Source organism: Kwoniella shandongensis, chromosome 14 (genome assembly GCF_008629635.2).
Source record: "Kwoniella shandongensis chromosome 14, complete sequence".
Lineage (NCBI taxonomy): Eukaryota > Fungi > Basidiomycota > Tremellomycetes > Tremellales > Cryptococcaceae > Kwoniella > Kwoniella shandongensis.
Genome location: NC_089300.1, coordinates 708,962 through 728,373, shown reverse-complemented (window position 1 = coordinate 728,373; position 19,412 = coordinate 708,962). Strand labels below are relative to the sequence as shown.

General features: G+C 50.5%; 7 protein-coding genes and 1 non-coding gene across 8 annotated transcripts; 3 read left to right on the top strand and 5 right to left on the bottom strand.

Moving 5' to 3' along the window:
- Nucleotides 1–1,819: 1,819 nt before the first annotated feature.
- Nucleotides 1,820–4,170, bottom strand: CI109_107358 (uncharacterized protein; the record flags this gene model as incomplete). Its single annotated transcript, XM_032005859.2, has 6 exons — nucleotides 1,820–1,936; nucleotides 1,996–2,503; nucleotides 2,566–2,648; nucleotides 2,719–3,120; nucleotides 3,188–3,546; nucleotides 3,609–4,170. The coding sequence occupies 6 exons, from the start codon at nucleotides 4,168–4,170 to the stop codon at nucleotides 1,820–1,822; spliced, it is 2,031 nt and encodes a 676-aa protein (XP_031859866.2).
- A 423-nt stretch (nucleotides 4,171–4,593) lies between these two features.
- On the bottom strand, nucleotides 4,594–8,071 carry CI109_107357 (uncharacterized protein; the record flags this gene model as incomplete). The annotated part of the gene is made up of 9 exons (XM_032005860.1): nucleotides 4,594–4,975; nucleotides 5,049–5,295; nucleotides 5,353–5,509; nucleotides 5,631–5,902; nucleotides 5,966–6,045; nucleotides 6,118–6,472; nucleotides 6,530–6,701; nucleotides 6,795–7,398; nucleotides 7,608–8,071. 9 exons carry the CDS (start codon nucleotides 8,069–8,071, stop codon nucleotides 4,594–4,596), a joined length of 2,733 nt encoding a protein of 910 aa, XP_031859867.1.
- A 264-nt stretch (nucleotides 8,072–8,335) lies between these two features.
- On the bottom strand, nucleotides 8,336–9,668 carry CI109_107356 (uncharacterized protein; the record flags this gene model as incomplete). Its single annotated transcript, XM_032005861.1, has 5 exons — nucleotides 8,336–8,501; nucleotides 8,635–8,909; nucleotides 9,112–9,337; nucleotides 9,494–9,528; nucleotides 9,600–9,668. The coding sequence occupies 5 exons, from the start codon at nucleotides 9,666–9,668 to the stop codon at nucleotides 8,336–8,338; spliced, it is 771 nt and encodes a 256-aa protein (XP_031859868.1).
- A 392-nt stretch (nucleotides 9,669–10,060) lies between these two features.
- On the top strand, nucleotides 10,061–11,296 carry CI109_107355 (uncharacterized protein; the record flags this gene model as incomplete). The annotated part of the gene is made up of 7 exons (XM_032005862.1): nucleotides 10,061–10,119; nucleotides 10,195–10,210; nucleotides 10,284–10,371; nucleotides 10,455–10,478; nucleotides 10,574–10,726; nucleotides 10,804–10,852; nucleotides 11,008–11,296. 7 exons carry the CDS (start codon nucleotides 10,061–10,063, stop codon nucleotides 11,294–11,296), a joined length of 678 nt encoding a protein of 225 aa, XP_031859869.1.
- A 151-nt stretch (nucleotides 11,297–11,447) lies between these two features.
- CI109_107354 (uncharacterized protein) lies at nucleotides 11,448–12,496 on the bottom strand (the record flags this gene model as incomplete). Its single annotated transcript, XM_032005863.1, has 5 exons — nucleotides 11,448–11,588; nucleotides 11,962–12,042; nucleotides 12,198–12,238; nucleotides 12,403–12,424; nucleotides 12,491–12,496. 5 exons carry the CDS (start codon nucleotides 12,494–12,496, stop codon nucleotides 11,448–11,450), a joined length of 291 nt encoding a protein of 96 aa, XP_031859870.1.
- A 480-nt stretch (nucleotides 12,497–12,976) lies between these two features.
- On the bottom strand, nucleotides 12,977–15,305 carry CI109_107353 (uncharacterized protein; the record flags this gene model as incomplete). Its single annotated transcript, XM_032005864.2, has 9 exons — nucleotides 12,977–13,279; nucleotides 13,330–13,405; nucleotides 13,464–13,534; nucleotides 13,597–14,060; nucleotides 14,113–14,165; nucleotides 14,218–14,311; nucleotides 14,387–14,786; nucleotides 14,875–15,070; nucleotides 15,211–15,305. 9 exons carry the CDS (start codon nucleotides 15,303–15,305, stop codon nucleotides 12,977–12,979), a joined length of 1,752 nt encoding a protein of 583 aa, XP_031859871.2.
- An 822-nt stretch (nucleotides 15,306–16,127) lies between these two features.
- Nucleotides 16,128–16,242, top strand: CI109_107352. Its single transcript, XR_004236752.1, has one exon. It is a non-coding gene; the product is annotated as a 5S ribosomal RNA (ribosomal RNA).
- Nucleotides 16,243–16,972: 730 nt separating this feature from the next.
- On the top strand, nucleotides 16,973–19,361 carry CI109_107351 (uncharacterized protein; the record flags this gene model as incomplete). Its single annotated transcript, XM_032005865.1, has 6 exons — nucleotides 16,973–17,308; nucleotides 17,406–17,583; nucleotides 17,815–18,053; nucleotides 18,207–18,689; nucleotides 18,818–19,009; nucleotides 19,191–19,361. 6 exons carry the CDS (start codon nucleotides 16,973–16,975, stop codon nucleotides 19,359–19,361), a joined length of 1,599 nt encoding a protein of 532 aa, XP_031859872.1.
- Nucleotides 19,362–19,412: the final 51 nt, after the last annotated feature.

The window sequence follows — 19,412 nt, the reverse complement described above, 5'->3', positions numbered from 1 at the left end:
GAAGAATATCATACACGATATGCGATGGATGAAAGGATGCATCATCGGTATTACCACTACAACTACAAATACCAGCAAAGACGCCTCGCCCCGTTTACGAGGTGGGTCTCGTTAAGTCTATCAATGAGACGTAGCGGTTAACCGAAGCGACCGTACCGACGATCTGCAATAATGATACCAATTATTATTCCTTTTGTCCTCTCCTTCTCATTACGAAATGCATAAGCGAGTAAGTACGGCACACACGAAAACACTTAATGGCCCGAACGGATTATCATTCACTGATGTGGATGGATAGGTTACTCCCACATGTGCTGAATACATCACTTTGGGAACATTCCACCTTCCTCTAAGCGCGGCGTATGGAATGGTATTATTATTATTAAAAAAAGTTACTTATCTCTAAATCCCCTCGCGAACCTCGCTTCGCTACAAAACCCATTAAACGCAAAAAGGACCGGTCCGATCCATCCCAACCAACCAACCAACCAACCAACCAACCAACCGACTTTCGGAGTCTAGTCATACTCGTAGATCTACAGGTCCGAAGATGGATGGGCACTCAGCTTTGCGGGGAATATCAACGGAATGCCGTTCAAATCGTTTACACATACACGATTACGTTGTACGTTGTACGATGACTTGGCTTGGCTGCTCCTCCAGCTCGCTAAAAAACGGATTTTCTTATCTCCATCTCATCCTTATTTTCGGATTTGGCACGGAATCGATCTACCGTTGTGTCGGATTTGTCACAATTGTGGTTCTCCACTTTACGAACCTCGTGGGGCTACTTTTGACTGCATGGGACTCACTGAATCATTGATCGATTGCGATAATGCAATATGGTGTGATGTGATGTACTGTGCTGTGGAGCTTGCCTGCTTAGCAAGAACATATACATGTGGTTTTGCGTTTCGCGATATGACTGAACGTATGAACAGAACACACAGTAAGACTGGGCGCGCTTAAGGAGCTCGCTTAGCTTTCTTTCTTCCCAGTACCCTCACTCAATAACGGTACTTCAAGTTACTCGCCTCGAGCTTCGCTATATGCAATCAATCAATCCATCCAAGCGAATAACGGTCGGTCCGATTCGATTCCATTCGCTACGTATGTCCGTGGACCGACCATGGCGACGAATTGCATGAGACAGACGGACGGACGATACATGTGCACAAAAGTTTTGATTTGTGGTGAACAACGTGTGCATTTGCTGGATTCTGAAAGATGTGTGCCAAGCTCCGGCCGGCTTTTGTCAACTCTTATCGTGTTCCCGCGCTGCACATCCGCATCCGTATCGAGCGAGAGTATAATCCATACATGTGATAAACATATCATTCAACGAAGGGCTCATTAGACCAATGTGACTTTGCTTTGAACAATGCGTGCTCGCTATCATCCGAGCACATGTGGAAGGTGGAGTGGGAATGTTTCATCCTGCTTTCGTGTGGTTCGTCGCTCGCTATCCTCTGATAGGTGCAAAACGTTCAGGCATAATCTGAGCTCCGCTAACGATTCCGATATCGATTCCACTGAGATGAGATTAGCCTGAACCTGTCGGAATCCAAGCAGCTCCGTCACGCATCATGCATTGACTACGCCAAGACACGTCGCCTATTCACATGTGGTGGCATCGCGGTCGGCATCTCATACGCTGCTGTGTATCATTGCCATGCATGATATGCCGCCTCACCTCTCCAATATGTACTCAGTACTATACGTAAACATCATTATATATCGTCAATCTCATCTGCTCCTCGTCATATCGTTTACGTCGTTGCAAGACCACGAAAACGCATGCAAATGCAATTCAGACCACTTAGATCGCACCTGCCCATTCTTCCTTCGCAGCATGAGGATCTGCCTTTAGCCATTTCGCAGCTTGAGGGTTCTCCCTCCATACCCTCGTGGCGAGATCATCGCTGGTCCCCGCGACCTGTACAAATCATCCAATATCAGCGCAATTCTTCCAACTGTGTAGGCGCCACCACTCACCATATCTTTACCCCAATCGACCGCACACACTTCCCTTTCCCTACCCTCGGGCCATGCTACTCCACCCATACCCATGCCCAACCTCGTCGCTTTCCCTCCTTCTTTCTGCGTAGTGTCCCACGTCATCACCCCACCTCTACAACTTCCACTAGCGAGATATTTCCCATCTGCCGAGATTGCTAACTTGATATAGAAACTCGACACGAGGAGATTAGGATCTGTGAACGTCCTTTGTGTCGCTTCTTTGATGTTCGGGATGTCGTCATTGTCAGAAGACATGATGGCCGCTGAAGGTCGAAGACAGTGGATCTTGGAGTCACCGCAAAGCGCATAGAGATCGCCAGTGGTGGGAGATTCGCACAACGCGTTGATGGATCGTGGTCGTCGCGAAGGAGTAGGAGAATGGGTGGTAGGGTCCGGGAGATACCCGACGGCAGTAGCGGTAGGTCGAGGCTCGGCGACGCGAGCAGTAGGAGCCGGGAATCGCAAGTCCCACAGCTTGACGATGCTAGAGATACCAAAGACAATCAACAAAAATACCTTCCATATCTGTGCACTCCTACTACTTACCCGTCATAGGATCCACCTGAAGCGAGCATTCCAGGCATACTTTGCAGTGCGACAAGACTTGTGACCGATCGTGTCGCAGTTCTCTACAGACACACACAGCATCAGTATGACCGTTCTAGTGCTTCCCAGCCGTCGAGATCGCTGTCAACTCACCCCAGTATGTCTCTTCCCATCCCCGTGAGCCGCTTTGAGAATCATAACCGGATCCAAACTACTTCCACTATGTTGTGCCGCAAAACCAGGAACACCATCCCTGTACCTCTCTCTGGAATTCCTTCTAGATGATGAACCGGTCGATTCGGGCGAGGGGGACGGAGATTCGCTATCTCTCGAAGGTCGACCTTGACACCGTATATCGTATATCAAGATATTACCGTCTCGTCCTCCTGTCGCTATGACAGATGATGAAACGGAAGGATCGGAATGCGATCGAGACGGATCGAAGAAGACTGTCGTTTTGACTGAAGATGTGTGGCCGCGTAACGTCGCGAGGAGAGTAGGTGTTGGAGTCGTCAAAGCGTGAAGACGCGTCGATTGATCTCCTGATGCAGTAAGCTGTAATGGATCATCCCAGTATTAGTCATCTATTCGTTTGCATTCTTGAGAAGTTGTTACCACTTACAACACGCGTGTCGTCTGCCGACCACTTGAGATCAAAAACCGCATTGCCATGAGCTCTCCACCAAAACCCTTTCTCCTCTCTGAACGCCCCCAAACCCTCATCAACATCCAAGATCCTGACTCCGCCCTCTTCTCCAGCGACAGCTATCAATCGTCTCAGACCTGCTTGACGAGCAGAAGTCGCGTCCCATTGCTTCGCGACGTTGTTGAAGGCAACAGAGAGGGGCGGGGCAAAATCTCGTGGTCGACCTGTAGGCGGGTGGATTGAGGGGAGAAGTAGGAGTGAGGGTGGGATCAGGGGATGGTACGGTGTCAAGGAGGTCACGAGTGTGGAGAGATATGGGTCGATGGTGGGTATTACTGCATGGCAGTGGACAGAGTCAGCAACCGACTTACTATGACAAGTGGTGGACGCGACTTACATCGTTGATGATTGTAATCCGCCATACCCAAACCTCTAGTTTTGCCCGAACAACCCAATCTCTTTCTCCCACGTCTCCAAACGCCTTGTCCTGCAAGTGGTATTTCCGACACAGCGTGTGATACCGCTTCTTCTTTTCTCTTCCCTTCTTTGACACGTTCATAGTTCCCAGATGTGGAAGGTAAAAACCAATCGTGTATGCTATGCATCCTGACGTGCGTCGTCATTGCGAGCTGGGTCGACTCATCGTCGTCATCCGTCGCCGGCGTAGGCGAGAGGAGGAGGGGTTCGACATTAGCTCTTACGCGTTTTCGAGATGTTGGTGAACCTGCATCGCGCGCGGTCGTCAAAAACGACGAAGACGAAGAAGAAGAAGCGTCAGGAGTGGTGTTGGAAGGTTTTCGTTTCGACACGAAAATAGGAGCGAGTTTCCGAGTAGCTGTCGACGAAGACCCTCCTCCTCCCGAAGAGGATGAGCATGAGGATGGACCAGCAGTAGCATTGGTAGATCGGAGGGGGGTATTGGTCGATAGGGAAGAAAGGGGTTCGCGTTCGTTCATCATGAGGTGGCGCGGTGTGTCGAGATTGAGTCAATGAGGAGTCGGAAAGGGCCAGAGTGGGAGGATTAGAGGGTGGAGGAGAGTGAGCTGAGCGGTCTGATGTATTCCTACCAAGAGACTATATCCAAGCAATCTTTGTGTAAAGTGTTGAAGGAAGATCAAATGTACATACAGTACGCGGATGTCTTTTGAATGAAATGTCTCTTTCATCCCATCCCATCGCGCATCTACCTCCACCCGCGTATGCAGTTCAGGGTAAAAATCACGTGTATTGGAACATTGGGCAGCTGCTATAACGAAGACGCGATCTGGCTGAGACATTCATTCATTCATTACTGGCACGTCGAAACGTCATCTCATGCAAATTGCTGCAGGATTATTCTCAGTTCCTAATATGAATGCGGTAGATGCATGGCATATAAAGTGCTACACAATGACCTCTTCCACTTCACCCTCTGCGTCTTCTTCATCCCCTTCTCCCTCTTCCTCTTTCTCCTTCCCACTTCCCTTCCATTCCCTATCCTCACCTTGCAACGTCTTCCCGATCTGATGCCATGTCGAAGTCTCCTCCCTCGTTACTTCTCTTAAGACCATAGTCGCGTAGGTAGAAGCACCTAATGTCAACTCGATCTTCAACGCTTGGAATTTCCCCTCTGGATCGTTTAGAGCAGGAGGGTTCAAGCCGAGAATCGCGTCTTCGTCAGATTGGACAAGGGCAATGTCCGGGTCGGTATATTGGATATGTGACCATGTGAGAGCCAGGGGACGCGAGACCATTCGTCGGTATGAACCAGGAAGAGAGTATTCCCTACAGACCAGATGGAATAAGCAATAGCACCAGTACTTTCATGATGAACTCAGAAAGAATGTTCAGTACACACCTCTGTTCCCGACGCATGCGATGAGGATCCAAGCCATCCGCTTTCAACATCTTCTCGTACAGCTCTCCGATCGCACCACCAGGATACTCGACATCAAACCCTGGAAGGGGTACGACTACGTCGAATATCGAGTAGTTGGGCAAATCTTCTTCTATCAACTGCTTGACATCGGGCGAAGAGGATGTTTGCCATTTTCGAATAGGCTTTCCTCGTTTGTCCTTTGCGTGAGCAGGAATAGCGTCGAGGTCTAACCAGTCTTCGAATCAGCTTCCGGCTATATCAACGCTGCGATGTCGGAACTTACCTGGCTCATCGCCCTCGGCTTTCGCTTCAGCATCGACAAAGACCAGATCACCGACCAAAGGCTCAGTCGCTGACATCTTCATCCTCTCGGACACCACCAAGTTCCAGACGTAACTTTGATAAGCGTGGACATACATGGTCCTGAGGTTTCGTGGAATCTGTAACGGCGGGAGTATCAGCTATGATCAAATCACACAATTCTCCATCCGTCAACGGCCCGCTTGTACGCCGACGAATGTCGCGAATGTCGCGAATCACTGATTGACTTGGTGCACTCACACAAGCCAAACCACCCAATTTATCCTGCGTTCCTCCCATCTTCTTCCAATGTTCCCAAATACATCTCTCGGCCACGCCTCTTCTCGGCATAAGCTCCAACGCCTTTTTGTAATCTCCATCTTCCAACCATGCCAATCTTGCCGTTGTACAATCGGGATGTTCGCCCTCTCTCAAACCTAGGAGGGTGTCGACAGCTTCAGACCATTTGGATTGAAGGATCAAGAGTCCGGTAATGTGGGTGGGCATGGAAGAGGTTCCGAATCGTTGCATTCCTGAACGATGTGGGTTTCGTTAGCATCAATGGGTGATGTCATAGGACAAAGCTCATAACACACCGTAGAAGTTGATGAATCCACGGTCTCTAACAGACGCCAAAGTCTTGTCGATCTCTTCTCTGCTTTCCGCTTGGACGTTCCTGTCACACGTAGAATCTATCAGTCCATCATACTTCTTGATAATCGTCTAGTCAGGACACGCGACCACTCACCTCAGTGTGATCACAAACTGATTACCCTTGAGCATACCCAACTCCAAATACCTGTCGTCGTAAGTCATATCCCCAATCCTCACACCTCTATCCCCTCTCTCTTGCACCACTCTCTCTTCGTCCTTCCACCCTTGTTTGATCCCATTCGCAGACCTCCATACATTCTGTATTGTCCGACCGTTCCTTCGCAGACAGACTCTCTGGACAGTGACGGCTCGTTTATCTTTCGTACCGCATACTGTGAGATCTTTAGGTGAGGCGTTGAAGAGTCGACCAAGATAGTTGAGAGCGTCCATTGTCTCTCGGTTGGATTTGTGGAGTGTGAAGTGGATATATTGAGGGAGTTTGACTTGATCTGCAAAGATATCGGTAGCTCAGTATTGACACCACTCACTACGACATTCGCACGTACTAGGATCCCGTCTGTTGTCCTTACGACCTCCCTGAGTGGCTCTTGACCACTTGATCACGAGTCTCTGGCCAGTCTCCCCGGGCACGTCTTTGCTGGAACTCTCAAATGAGCCGTTGAACAACTCTCTGATGATCTGGTGCGCTGCTGTCCGTTCTTCTTTCGATGCAATCGGCTATGATCACAGCGTCTGTCAGCGAAACCTTCCTGCACGATATAGCGCCCTCTGTGAAGAAAGGGAACCGGAACGGTTGTTCAGCACACTCACTTGCGAAAGGACCTCTCTATCATCTTCCGGTACCCAACCACCTGCCGCACCTCCCCGTCCACCACCTCGACCACCTCTTCCCCCTCTTCCTCTGCCCCTATCTCTCCCCTGCCCTCTCCCGCCCCGTCCCCCACCTTGCGCCTGCGTCTGAGCCTGCACTTCCTCCCCGCCAGCAGCAGCGTTCATCGCATCTTCCTCGCTATTCCCAGTCGCAGCAGCGGTCGTGGACTTTCTCGGGCCTCCCCAGCCTGCATCTGATTTAGGCGGTGGGTCTTTACCTTCCACCAGTAAAGCGTGAAGAGCGATGATCGTTTCGTCCGATAGATGATGTCTAAGTTTCGTAGCTTTCTCCGTCGTCCAGAACTTGTGCGACGAGAGCAGCTGTAAGGTTTCTGGGAGGGGAGATTCTTCCACTTGCTCTTCTACTTGAGCAGGGGTAGCCTCGATGTCCCCGTTGGCGGCTTCTTCTTCGTTAAGCTTGCCTTTGCCCTTCCCATTAGAGGTGGCAGTGGCAGCAGCGGTAGGCTCGACGGGTTTGCTTATGTCTTTGAGATGGAGAACTTCACCGTCCATGCCCACCTCGTTGACGATGAAGTCGGTGAATCTGTAATTGGAAGTAAGTGCATCAGCAAGAGCTCCTTATTGAAGTTTGTAGATGGTCAAGTATTGTACGATCCTCCATCCACGAGGAGCGACATCGCGCAACTGGTCGAGAGGGTGCTCATCCTTCCTCCCCTCCGTGGTCTTTTGTTCTTACCGATACGACCAACCCACTCTCTACGGTTACGGTAAAAAGCGAAAGCTTCGACTCACCGTTGCTTGATCACCCCTTTAACACCCTTCACCCCTCTCCCTGCAAATCCTCTAATTCCACAATCTTCTTCACCTACAAACCCACTCCTAGCTTCAAGATCCACCTCCACCCCCGAGACCAAAGCCAACGAAGGCGGCAACATTGGAAGTTTGGGCTTCAAGCCCAATCTTGAGACGGGTTCGGGTAATCGTCTGTGAGATGCTGATAGGTGATCATTTGGTCCGGGACCCGAAGCGGTTGTAGGGGTGTTTGTCCCTGTCCCGGATGGGGGAACATTGGTGGACAACGTTGATTCCACTGTGGCTGTCTCGATAGGTATATCGGTGGTCGCTTCGGTAGAGAGTAAGGTGGTCTCCGCTTCGATAGCTTCGACTCGAGGTCGTTTGGCGAGGTTTTCCTCCTCGACGGAGATGGTGTCCTCCGCAGGACGCTTTTGTGTCGTTTCGCTCGCCTGTTCGGACATCTTGATTGTTTGATGATGTCAAGAAGGTATATGTGAGAGACCAATGAGTCACAGTACAACTTTACGGATAACAATCGAGATGATGCGCGAAGTAACTGAAATTTCAACTCGCGACACGTGGCATCTTCCACCACTCATCGTCATAGTACCTGACACCTTACGTTCATACGACGACTTCCCCCTCAACGCATCACAATGTAGATATATGCATGACCAGTCGTTACTTCTCTCAGTCCAGCTTGTACAAACACCCGCCCACACACACTAGTCCTCCTCCATACCTTCCTCCAACGCGGCCTTTGCCGCTGCCTCTGCCTCTACCAACAGGTCCGCTGGGACGGGTGCGTGCTTGTTACCTGATTCCGTGCAAATCCAGGTCATTTCGAGCTCAAAGTCTTTGTCCTTGTTGTCGTCGTGAACGAGGTATATGCTGTGGATAGGTAGTGCACGAGACGATGTCGTGGTGGTATGGGTATGGAATTGGAGAGAATGAGAAGTCGAGGCGATTCGTCAGCTTATGGGTTCTAAAATGTGTTGTGGGACATTGCACGCCGCCCACTCACATCCTAGCAATCTCCTTCACAGCCTCTCTCACACTGATACCTGGCTGTCCATCCGCCTCTTTCGAAACAATCTTTTCCAACTCTGTCTTCGCCAATGCCTTTCCCTTGCCAACGGCACACGCTCTATATCCATAATACACGCCAGAAGGCTCGATGCAGAACAATTTGGGGCCGGTCTTGTCGACACCACCGAGAAGGGTGGAGAGACCGAATGGTCGGACGGAACCGTAGCATGTGTAAGCTTGGAGGAAAGCGGAGAGTCGGTCGGAGAGGATCTACACGACGAAAGGTACAGATCACGAGTCGCGAGTGTGTGAGTTAAGTAGGTGATCGATGCAACGCGGTCAGAGGACGGCAATGATCAAGGATATAGTATCAAGCATCATGTGAATGAGCCGACAATGGGGTGAGAGGAGTGAGATAGATAACAAGTCAGCCCCTACACACCCAGTCAGATGAAGAGCAGTCCTAACCCACCTGAACAGTCACCGGACTATTATAGTTATCCCTAAAACTACTCGCCTCGTCTCTCCCTCTACTTCCCAGAAACTTTCCATCTGCTAACAATCCCGCGCTGGCCATACCGATATGTTCGTCGACAGAGGCGATACGTCGATTAGCGCCTTTGACGAGGAGCTTGGAATGGAGGAGTCGTTCGACACCGAGGACGACACCGTCTGTGCATCGAAGACCGATGGCAACGCTGTGTACCTCAAGAAATCGATATATGCGTTGATGAAGGGGATATCCAGCATTGAATAGAGAACGTTCGAGGACCAGAAATAGGATGAAGGGAAGGAGGGAAGACAGAATACCGTCAGCGTTGATTCACAATGATTGAGCTTTGAGTACTGCTCACCCTGCAGCTTCAACGGCCTTGTTGGCGTACTCGACCTGTAACATCACATTAGCAGCTGATTCATGAGCCCCATTGCTTCCTTGTCCGGCTACACAGCTACACTCACCTGGAAGAGTCGTCCATCAGGCGAATATGTCGAAACGGACAGATCATATCCTGTTCCTATTGATGTCATTGTGGGTAATTTGAGTAGACGGAAAAGAAGGGTGCGAGTGTGCCGAAGAAATAGTCGACCTGCTGTGTTTCTGACTGGTATGAGTGGGTGGGTTTCGGGGCAGGTGATTGTGTTCTGAATGTCTAGTCGATTATGATGTTCATTCTCTCTCAACGTCTCAACTCACCAACGACGAGTGAGTGAGCGAGACGCGCGTTCAGAGATCTCAAGCTACTTCCTCCACTTCGGAGCAAAATGCCACGTCACATCGAGGGTCGCTTTAGCAACACTGCTTGTTGACAATAGCCGACTGACTTCTGAAATGAATGCTTGTGTTGATGAGATGTATAAGAATATATTCAGTGCCGACGACCTCTCCTCTTTCACACTGTAGTGTGTCGTCAGTCAATACGATGAGACTCAATGAGAATACAGTGATCTGTGGCGATCGTGTCATCCTCGTACCATATCGGTTGGTCCACCATTCGCTCTTACTGACTGACCCCTTGTCACGCATGTACTGACTTGATGGAATCTCACAATATAGGGCTGAACATGTTCCCGTGAGCTTGTCGATCCAAGCCCTTCAAGAGAACCACACTCAAGCTCTTTGCTGATCATACCACCACCACGTAGACATATCACGAATGGATGAAATCGCCCGAATTGCTAGAATTGACAGCTTCAGAACCGTTGAGCTATGAAGAAGAGCTAGACATGCAACGTGGGTGATCGATTCATATCTGACTCCGAAACTTCGTGAAACCTGACTTATGTCTTATATACTGACATGCTGTCGATCTACAGGGAAATGGCATCTGGACGAAGATAGTGAGCAGACCGTTTACATCTTCCCCTCTTTCATCCCGGCGGGTTGTTCAAGCGACTAGTAGACTAAAATGATACTGATACGATCGATTAACTAGAGCTCACATTTATCCTCCTCGAACGACCCTCCTCTTCCACTTCTTCCACTCTGGGACCCGAAGAGTTGAGCCGATGTAGGATGGTCGGCGATGTCAATCTGTTTTTACCCGACGGACTAGGAGGTGATGGCGAGTGCGAGATCATGATTGCTTGTGAGTGGGCAACAGCTCGAGGATGTTGTGGACCTATCTCGTTAGAAGGCAGAGCTGATGTCGTCCATTCCTTACAGCGAAGGAAGATAGACGGAAGGGTTTTGCTCGTGAAGCTTTATCACTATTGTGAGTAAGCCACTTGTCTTCACCTCTCTTCATAAAGTCGAAATCTCCCCTCGACCTTCCGGTTCTCCTGCCCCTTCCCTTGAATCGCGAGTCGCACCTCTACGTAAAGCCACTCGACGTCTGGCCTGCACGAGCTGATCCTCAATCTCACGCAGTCTTCGATACCTCACTTCCACCCTGCCCCTCCCCGCCGCATCTCTCATCGCCCGGATCGGCTCCACAAACGTCCCGTCCATCACACTTTTCCGCAAGCTCGGTTTTGGTATCACGAAATACGTCAAAGTGTTTGACGAGGTCGAGCTGCGGTATGGAGCAACGCAGGAGGAAGAAGGGGTGGACGTTGAGGGACTTGATCTGAAGGTCGTTGAGAAGGTCGAGTGGGAGGATGTGGCTTTGGACGGTAAGATAGGAGTGTATGATGGCGCTGCAATTACGAAAGAGTAGTGCGCGAAGGCGAATTATAGTCATAGAACAGAGAGCATCGATGGTGATTTGGGCAGGAGGGAATCGTTGTATGTATGAATTTATGCATGATCAAATCCATCATCTACTCCCTGCACACACTCATCGCAAGTCGCCTCCCCTGGGCAGCACGCTACTGCCCTTCCTCATCATTCACCAGTCCCAGAGAAACAATGACACCCGTCGCAGCCTTTTCAGCGACCTTTCGAGCATCGGCGCCTGCGTGCAATTCTTTTTGGATGAAATGGGATTTGATTTCTTTTGCTCGGGCGATCTGCGGGTAATAAGAGAGAGCCGAATCAAGAGATTGGATAATCGACGTTCAAGCAGAGGGGAAGATGGAAGGTGAACCTGAGGTCAGCTGATATCCAAAGCGTTATCCGAGAAACAAGCACTCGGAGCCGCTTCTCTGTCTGTCCTCCCCTCATATCATACTAAACCCCGACCATGTGCTTTTGGGCACACCCATCCTCCCCAATCCTTCAACATTTTCCATCCTTCTGGCGCTCACAAAGCCATCGCGTCTATACCACAATCCAACCTCTATCACTCTGCTAGTTCTCACTTCCTCCATTCACCAAAGCCCGGTCCAGTTCCTCCCTCGCTGCACATCGTTCACCCTCCACTATAGCGTATGTCCCACTCACCTCTTTCGTCTTGTGCAAACACTCCATATAATCCTCCTTTGGCGCGACGCAATCGGATGGTTTCTCAGCGTTGGCGTAGCACTATAAACCAGAGAAACAAATCGTCAGTATTCTGCACAATCGTCGGGTCCGCGAACGTTCAAATCAAGAAGGGGGTGCGGCGGAGACTGCGATTGGCGACACCCCTTGGGAGGTAAGGGGAGTTATGACGAGGGTAAAGGAGACTCGGGACGCACTTTAGAGAATTCTTGCCAGAAGGGAAAACATCTTGTTCGACCTGATGATCCCCGGTTACGAAATCAGCACAATCCCCTCCTTTTACATCTTCATTTCATTCTTCCTCAGTCCCTTGGTCCAGCATCACAACATCGTGTTATTCTTGCAAGAGAGATCCGGGGAAGATAGACGAGAAAGGTGATTTCGTGTGAGGAGAGAACATACCACCTGTATAACCGAAACCCGACTAGTGACAACATCACCATATCAGCTTCATCATCCTGTGCTCGGTTGAGGGATACGGTATACTCACAGCCATGATGAATGAGTACTGAAAGGAGAGTAATGTATGTCGTTGAGCAGTTCTGATCAGTACAGACGACGTTGTATGTCAATCAACGAGCTTTGGTTCGTCCGTCCGTCAGACCGTCAGACCCTCGAGCGAGTGAGAAGGAGCATTGATACGGGATCAAATTCACAAACTCGGAAAATAACACGTCAAGTCTTGTTGGACTGTTCGTGCGGCATAGCTCTCTGCAATGTCATGATGCGAGATGCATAGCATAGTCCGTATAATCATCATATCCTTTCATTATATACACTGGGCACAAATAGCAACACAATAAAGAGAATGGATGGGGCACATAAAAGGGTGATCTGGATATTTCGGCAACGCTTGCGATAAAAGGTCCGTTTGATGTCACAATGATGAGGAGCTTGGGGTGACTGCGGGGATTTGAAGAATGAGGGAGAAAATGAAAGGAGAAAAGAGACGTATCGATCACAGAACTGTTCATGACTACATTTCCTCAACGACCATCCTCCTCTTTCGCTTACACGAGCTGAGACTAGTCTTGGCGGGACTCGAACCGGTCGCAGTGGCAGCAACACCGGTAGCGTCGGAAACAGTCAAACCGGTCTCCTCGGCAGCGGAGGCAGGAGAGGTAGCATCTGCTCCGGATGCAGCTGCAGAGGAGGTGGCGTCCACAGCCAACAGTCCAGTGGGCGCAGCGGTCGTGCTGGAGGCAGCGGTCGAAGTGGCATTAGTAGCAGTGGCACCGCAGAAGCCACCAGCAGCAGCGACGTCGGTGGTGACCCAGACCTAATGATCTGTCGTTAGCTAATGTCATTGGTATTGAAGCTGCTACTTACGAAGGGCTCGCCGTTGGTCCAAGTGACGGTCAGGGAGCCAGAAGCGTCGGTGGTTGCGGTGGTGCATGACAGCAAGCTAGTAATACAGACCGTCAGTCGCAAGGCACAGTTAAATACCTTGTGCGTTGACTCACTCAATAACAGCGGCCGAATCACCGAGCTGAGTACCCTGGATGGTCCATGTACCAGAACCTGAAGCGCCGCGCTACAAATATGTGTAATCTCACGTCAGCGAAGAGGAACCTGACAAGAAAGGAATATACTCACGTTTGTCAAGACGATCAAGGCCTGATCTCGTTGAAGAGCGATATCGCTGTCTTGACTCGCCAAAACTGTCGCCACAACGTTGTGGAACTTGCCGCTGCTTCCGAGTGTCTCTCTGATCTTGTTCAAAGTGTTGATCCTCTTGTAAGTTTCACCATCAGTCGCGTAGTTGTTGTAGTTCCAAAGAGCTTCTCGGTTATCAGGGTCGGCCGCACCATCGGCGATATCCTGCTCGAGACCGTAGTAGACGATGGGGACACCACCGTACATGAAGTTACCGACAATGGCATTGTACACGAGCGACTTGTCAGATGTACGAGAGTTGAATCGAGGTTGATCTTGGTTGTCGAGGAAGTTACCGATGACAGTTGGGTCGGAATAGTATTGCGCTGCTTGGTCGATGTAGTATGAAAGTGTTGACATGGTCTTGCCACCGCCGAAAACAGCAGCGAGACCGTACATTATGCCTGTAAGAAGGGTGAGCATAGGCTGTATGCGATGGGAGAACGCCGCACTCACCGAAGCCACAGACTGAATCGATACCGGAATCACCTTGGTATGAGGCGGCGTATCTGTCCAGCGGGGATCAGAATCCGGACCATGGCGCTGTGATGCCAAACTCACTGAGTATTGTCACCAGCCACTTCACCCATACAGAAAGTGTTGGCGGCTGCACAGAGGTTGTGCTGGAAGTCAAGTGGCATGTGCTTGCTTGCGTCTATTCAGATGCAAAATTCCGTGAGCCTCGATTTTTCTAAACTCCTTTGCACATTAGGGAAGAAGAAATGCTTACCAACTCGGAAACCGTCGATCCCGTAATCGCTGACATACCCTCCGACCCATTGATTCAAGACGCTGGAGACTGCGTCGGATTCGGATTTGAGATCCATCAAAGCCACACCGCCGTTGTCATCGCCTTCACCCAACCAACAGACTTGCTCGGAGTCATGGTCTCCCCAGCTGATTCCACATCGAGGGTGGTAGTCGGACGGGTCTTTGAAGAGCAATGTACCGTCATCGGCAGAAGCGAGCGCGGTGGCATCGAGAGAGTAAGTCGTGGCAGCGAGAGCGTTGATGGCGATGTCGACCATGAGGTACATCCCTCGAGAGTGGAGTGCATCAGAAAGGGCTTTTAGATCAGACTCGGTACCAAAGTGAGGGTTGAGCTTAGTAGGGTCCGCAGTCCAGTATCCCTGTGCACAAGAGGCATTAGCGTTTCGGTCGTCAAGGAGCGGTTATCTGTCAAGATTCCTGTGGAGTGGGTTGGGACTCTCTACTCACGTGGTACGCCTCTCCATATTCAGTATCGCCCTCAATGTTCAAGGCAGTAGGACTGATCCAAACAGCATCGAAGCCCATACCTTGGATATAGTCAAGCTTGGAGATGATAGTTTGCCATGTCCCGCCGCAGTAGTTACGAGCTCCAAGCGAACATTGTGTGTTGTCGGAAGGAGGGGCGAATCGGTCCGTGATGAGTCTGAAAACAAAGGTTCGGAGGTATCAGCACTGCTTCGTGAGGGTGATCGGTGGCGATGTAAATGATTGATACACGACATCACTTGATAGGATTATGAGGAGGGAGGTATTGGCCGAGGAGGGAAGGAAACCATAGCTCACTGGTAGATGGAACGAGAGCGCCAGTCATCTTTGGACGCAGCTTGTGCCAATGCAAGGAAAGGAAGGAGCGTAAAGAGCTTGGCAAGTGATGGCATGTTGAGCGAGTGAAAGACGGGTTACCACGATGCGATGTGATAGAAGAGTCTGACAGGAACACTAGTCGAGAGGGTTGATGGATGGTAGGACGTGTCTTAGGACGAAGGACGCTTGAGAGAATGTGGTGTTATAAAATGTAACGGCTGACCGGTTTGTGAATGAGAGGAGGAGTAACTGGATCAAGAGAGAAAGAGGGAAAGAGGAAGATGAACCAACGTTGCTATGTCAAGTCTCATGTGGTCGGTATGTGCGCCTCGGCCCCGGGGATGTTCAACCAAAGGAATGTACGAAAAAGGGGCGTTGAGGAGGGGTAATTGGCGCACAGGCCTACACGCTATGAATTTTTACCCCTTTGTTCAACGGTCAACCGGGAAAGGCCACCCCTTTGCATTGGATATGCATTGCAAAGTACATGTTGGAACACGAGGTGCATGTGGAGTGAGTCGGGAGAGAAGGTCAAAGCTTGAGTCTAGATTCCTGGGTGCAATGACGATGTGAGGTGAGAGGATACGTTATTCAACTTGAAACAGAGGACAATGAGCGAAGAAACACATCAAAGCTTTCAGTGTTTCATGTTGAACCACTTTTAGTCCGACACGCTTTGTTTGTTACATGTCGTTGCATGGCAACCGTCCCACATCGCATACACATAGACACAGGGGTAGAGATGGTCTCTGCGTGCCGTATCTCAGCAGCAATGGCCGAATACCCTTTGACCATCACGACGCACGTCCACCCGCACGTCCCATTCGATCACCCAAAAGGTCAAAGCGCAAGAGGACCGTGCACCTGGTATCATTTGTGGAATTCTCATTATCATCTACGGCCATAGAACCTAGAAAACGCCGCATCCCGTCTGATCTGCGCAGCTAAGCTGGGTATCGCTCGGTTAGTACCAAGGTGGGGGACCACTTGGGAATCCCGGGTGCTGTAGTTTTTGTTTTGTTTTTGGGCGAGGCTACGTCGAAGAATGCATGTGATTGAAGATAATCTGCGAGATCTGCATCCTGGGATGCAATGCGAGGGTCGTGCGCTTGTGTCTTTGTGTGTGTGGTCAAGGGTTTACTAGTCTGAAACGAAGATTGATCGATGTTTGATAAATTCGCCGAGGCCGGAGTAGTCTGTGCGCATCGCGATGTGATAATACTGCGCATGCTGAGATTATGGGCCAACTCGAACGTACTCTGACTGACAGCAGTTCTGTCATTGAGCCTGACGTTGGGTAGCGAAGAAAGGGGTTACACAGGTTGTCACACAACCTAGACCCAAGAACGAGGTCAGAAATACTGTTACGCATAGTCCGACTGACGTTCGTTACCTAACCGGTCATCTCCGCCGGATGTAGATCCGGTCTGACTTCCGGCCGGTGTTGATGAGCCTAAAGTACGCGATCTCGGGTTTGAGCGATGGGCAGTGTAGGGGGTGATGAAGTATCTTGCTGGTGTATGAAGTGCACAAAGGCGACTGAAGAGCGTTTGCAGAGCTACAACTGCCTATAATCTGTTTGATCTTCTCGGTGATCCACAATTGCTGGTTCACTCTCGTTTTTGTAAGTTAGCGTTGCTCGAAACGCTCACTTTGGGTGTTCAAAGCGAAGCTTTCCCCCACCTCATCTTTTGTACGACACCTGTCTAATCACCATTCCACTGCCTGAGCCTCTACGACCATGTCCGCGACCTTCGCTCCCGACGTCCTCTCGCCCAACAACCCGGTAACTGCCGATTCCGTCCTCTCCACCTTCTCCAAACTCGGTCTTTCCCCACCTGCCAAAGACCAAGTAGACGACTACACTTCTCTCCTAGCTGGTATTTGGGAAGTATGGGACAAAGTTGACAAGATGGAAGATTACGTCCCATCAGTCGATGAGGAGAGGTTTCCTCGGACAGAAGTGCACAGACCTGAGGGGGAGGAGAATGCTCATAATGCTTGGGCATGGAAAGCGACTGTTAGAGATGTGAAGGGCAGTGGGGGATTGCTGGAGGGGAAAACGGTGTGTCTCAAGGTCAGTCAGTAATCTTAGCTCCACTACATTCCCACCTCCTACACCCAATGCATGACTTTGGCCTGTTCGGAAGCTGATATTTGCCGACTTCACACAGGACAACATCGCTCTCAAAGGTGTCCCATGTCTACTCGGCACCGAAACCTTCACAGACTGGACCCCTAACACCGACGCTACCGTCGTCACGCGAATCCTCGAAGCTGGGGGTATCATACAGGGTAAAGCGGTTTGTGAAAACTTGTCGTTGTGGGGTGTATCGTGTTCTGCTGCGACGGGTGAGTGATGCTAGTCAGACAGCCCTGTTGGGAGATCTCTGCTAACCTCTGATCTAATCATATCTCCTCTCCATCTTGCACTATAAACGCTGCCGTCCTCCCTCAACGTGTTCCCCCTTCTCCCCCTTCTCCTCCCTCTGTCCCTCTCCCTCCTCTCCCACTCCCGGCAACCGTTCGCCTTTTGTCTGCATGCGCTCTACCCATCCACATGCTCCGCCCCCTCGTCTACAGGCCCAATATCCAACGTCCATGCGCCCGGCTATTCTGCCGGCGGCTCATCCTCCGGCACCGCCTCCCTCGTAGGTCATGGCGAAGTAGATCTCGGTCTTGGCGGATGTCAAGGTGGTTCGATCAGGATACCTTGCTCGAAAAATGGGCTTGTGGGTATGAAAGCGACCACGGGGCTAGTGCCGTATACTGGTATAGCGAGTTTGGAGCCAATCCTGGATCATGTTGGGCCAATGACGAGGGTGAGTAAGGCGCAGTGGACTGAAAGCTTTGTATTATCCCTGGTTCTCAAGCTGTTGAATGGGTGTGGAGGACTGGTGCTCATCCTCTGTCTGCTTGTGCATGTCTGTGTCGTACAGTTACAAATAGTTGACTTGCTGACACACTTTCTGTAGACGGTGCTTGACAATGCACTTCTCCTACAAGCGATAGCCGGAGCAGATAACATCGACGATCGTTCTCAAGCTGGTTGTCCCCTCCCCTCTGACGTTCCCGACTATCCCTCACTCGCTAAAGGAGGCATCAAAGGTCTCCGAGTTGGAATAATCACCGAATCGCTCACACGACCATTACACGATTCCCGCGTAAGCGACCTCGTCGTACGTGCTGCCCAAGCGTTCAAAGGTCTGGGAGCCGAAGTGGTGGAAGAAGTCTCGGTACCGATGCATTGTGATGCTCCAGATTTATGGGCAGTCATCGGACGGTTGAGTGCGACGAGCACACTTTTGGGGAAAGGAAGTGGGAGGAGGGGATTGTGTATGAATGATCTGACCGAGAAGATGTTGCCCTTAAAGCAGGAGAGTTTGGATAAGATGTTTTGTTCAGGTGTGAACACGCTGGTTAATGGTGTTTGGGGACTGGAACATCTTCCACCGACTGTGAGTTCCGCTTGCCTCATAAGTCAAGATCTCGCACTTGGGATCTTGCCTAGATCCATCGACTGTACCCGACGGAAGGTGGCAACTCTATTTGGGACCACCGTGCTGATCACAATCCACCTACACAGCTGTTGGGAAAAGCCACAAACCTGGTCCGAAAACTACGCGATTCATACTATCTCGCTCTTGACAAATATGACGTCCTCATCACACCGACTTTACCAATGCTCGCTCAGAAATTACCTCCTTTGAACGGTACTATCAAAGAGTATATGGAGAATGCACAAGGGGTATCGATGAATACTTCGGCTTTCAACTTGGTGAGTGACGGAATACAATAATCACGCTTCAACTTAGGATTCTCCCCGACCCCCCACACCCCATCGCGCAGGTTGTCTGCTGCGGACGACAACGTTCTTCCCATTGACCCCATGGAGGCGTATCACATGGTGAATATAGAGTGAAGTGAAGCTAACACCAGGGCGGTTCTTTGTTTTGTAGACGGGAATGCCAGCGCTCAGCTTACCCATTGGATTCTTACCAAGTCTTCAAGATCCCCAAGTCAACTTACCCGTCGGGATGCAGATCGTCGGCAAATTCTATAGCGAAGCTACGATCTACAAAGTAGCGTATGCGTGGGAACAAGCGAACTTTTGGAAGACTTTCGCTTAGCTTCGGACACATCAGAGGTGTAGGATAGTGGTTGCGTTACTTGTTGTTTGG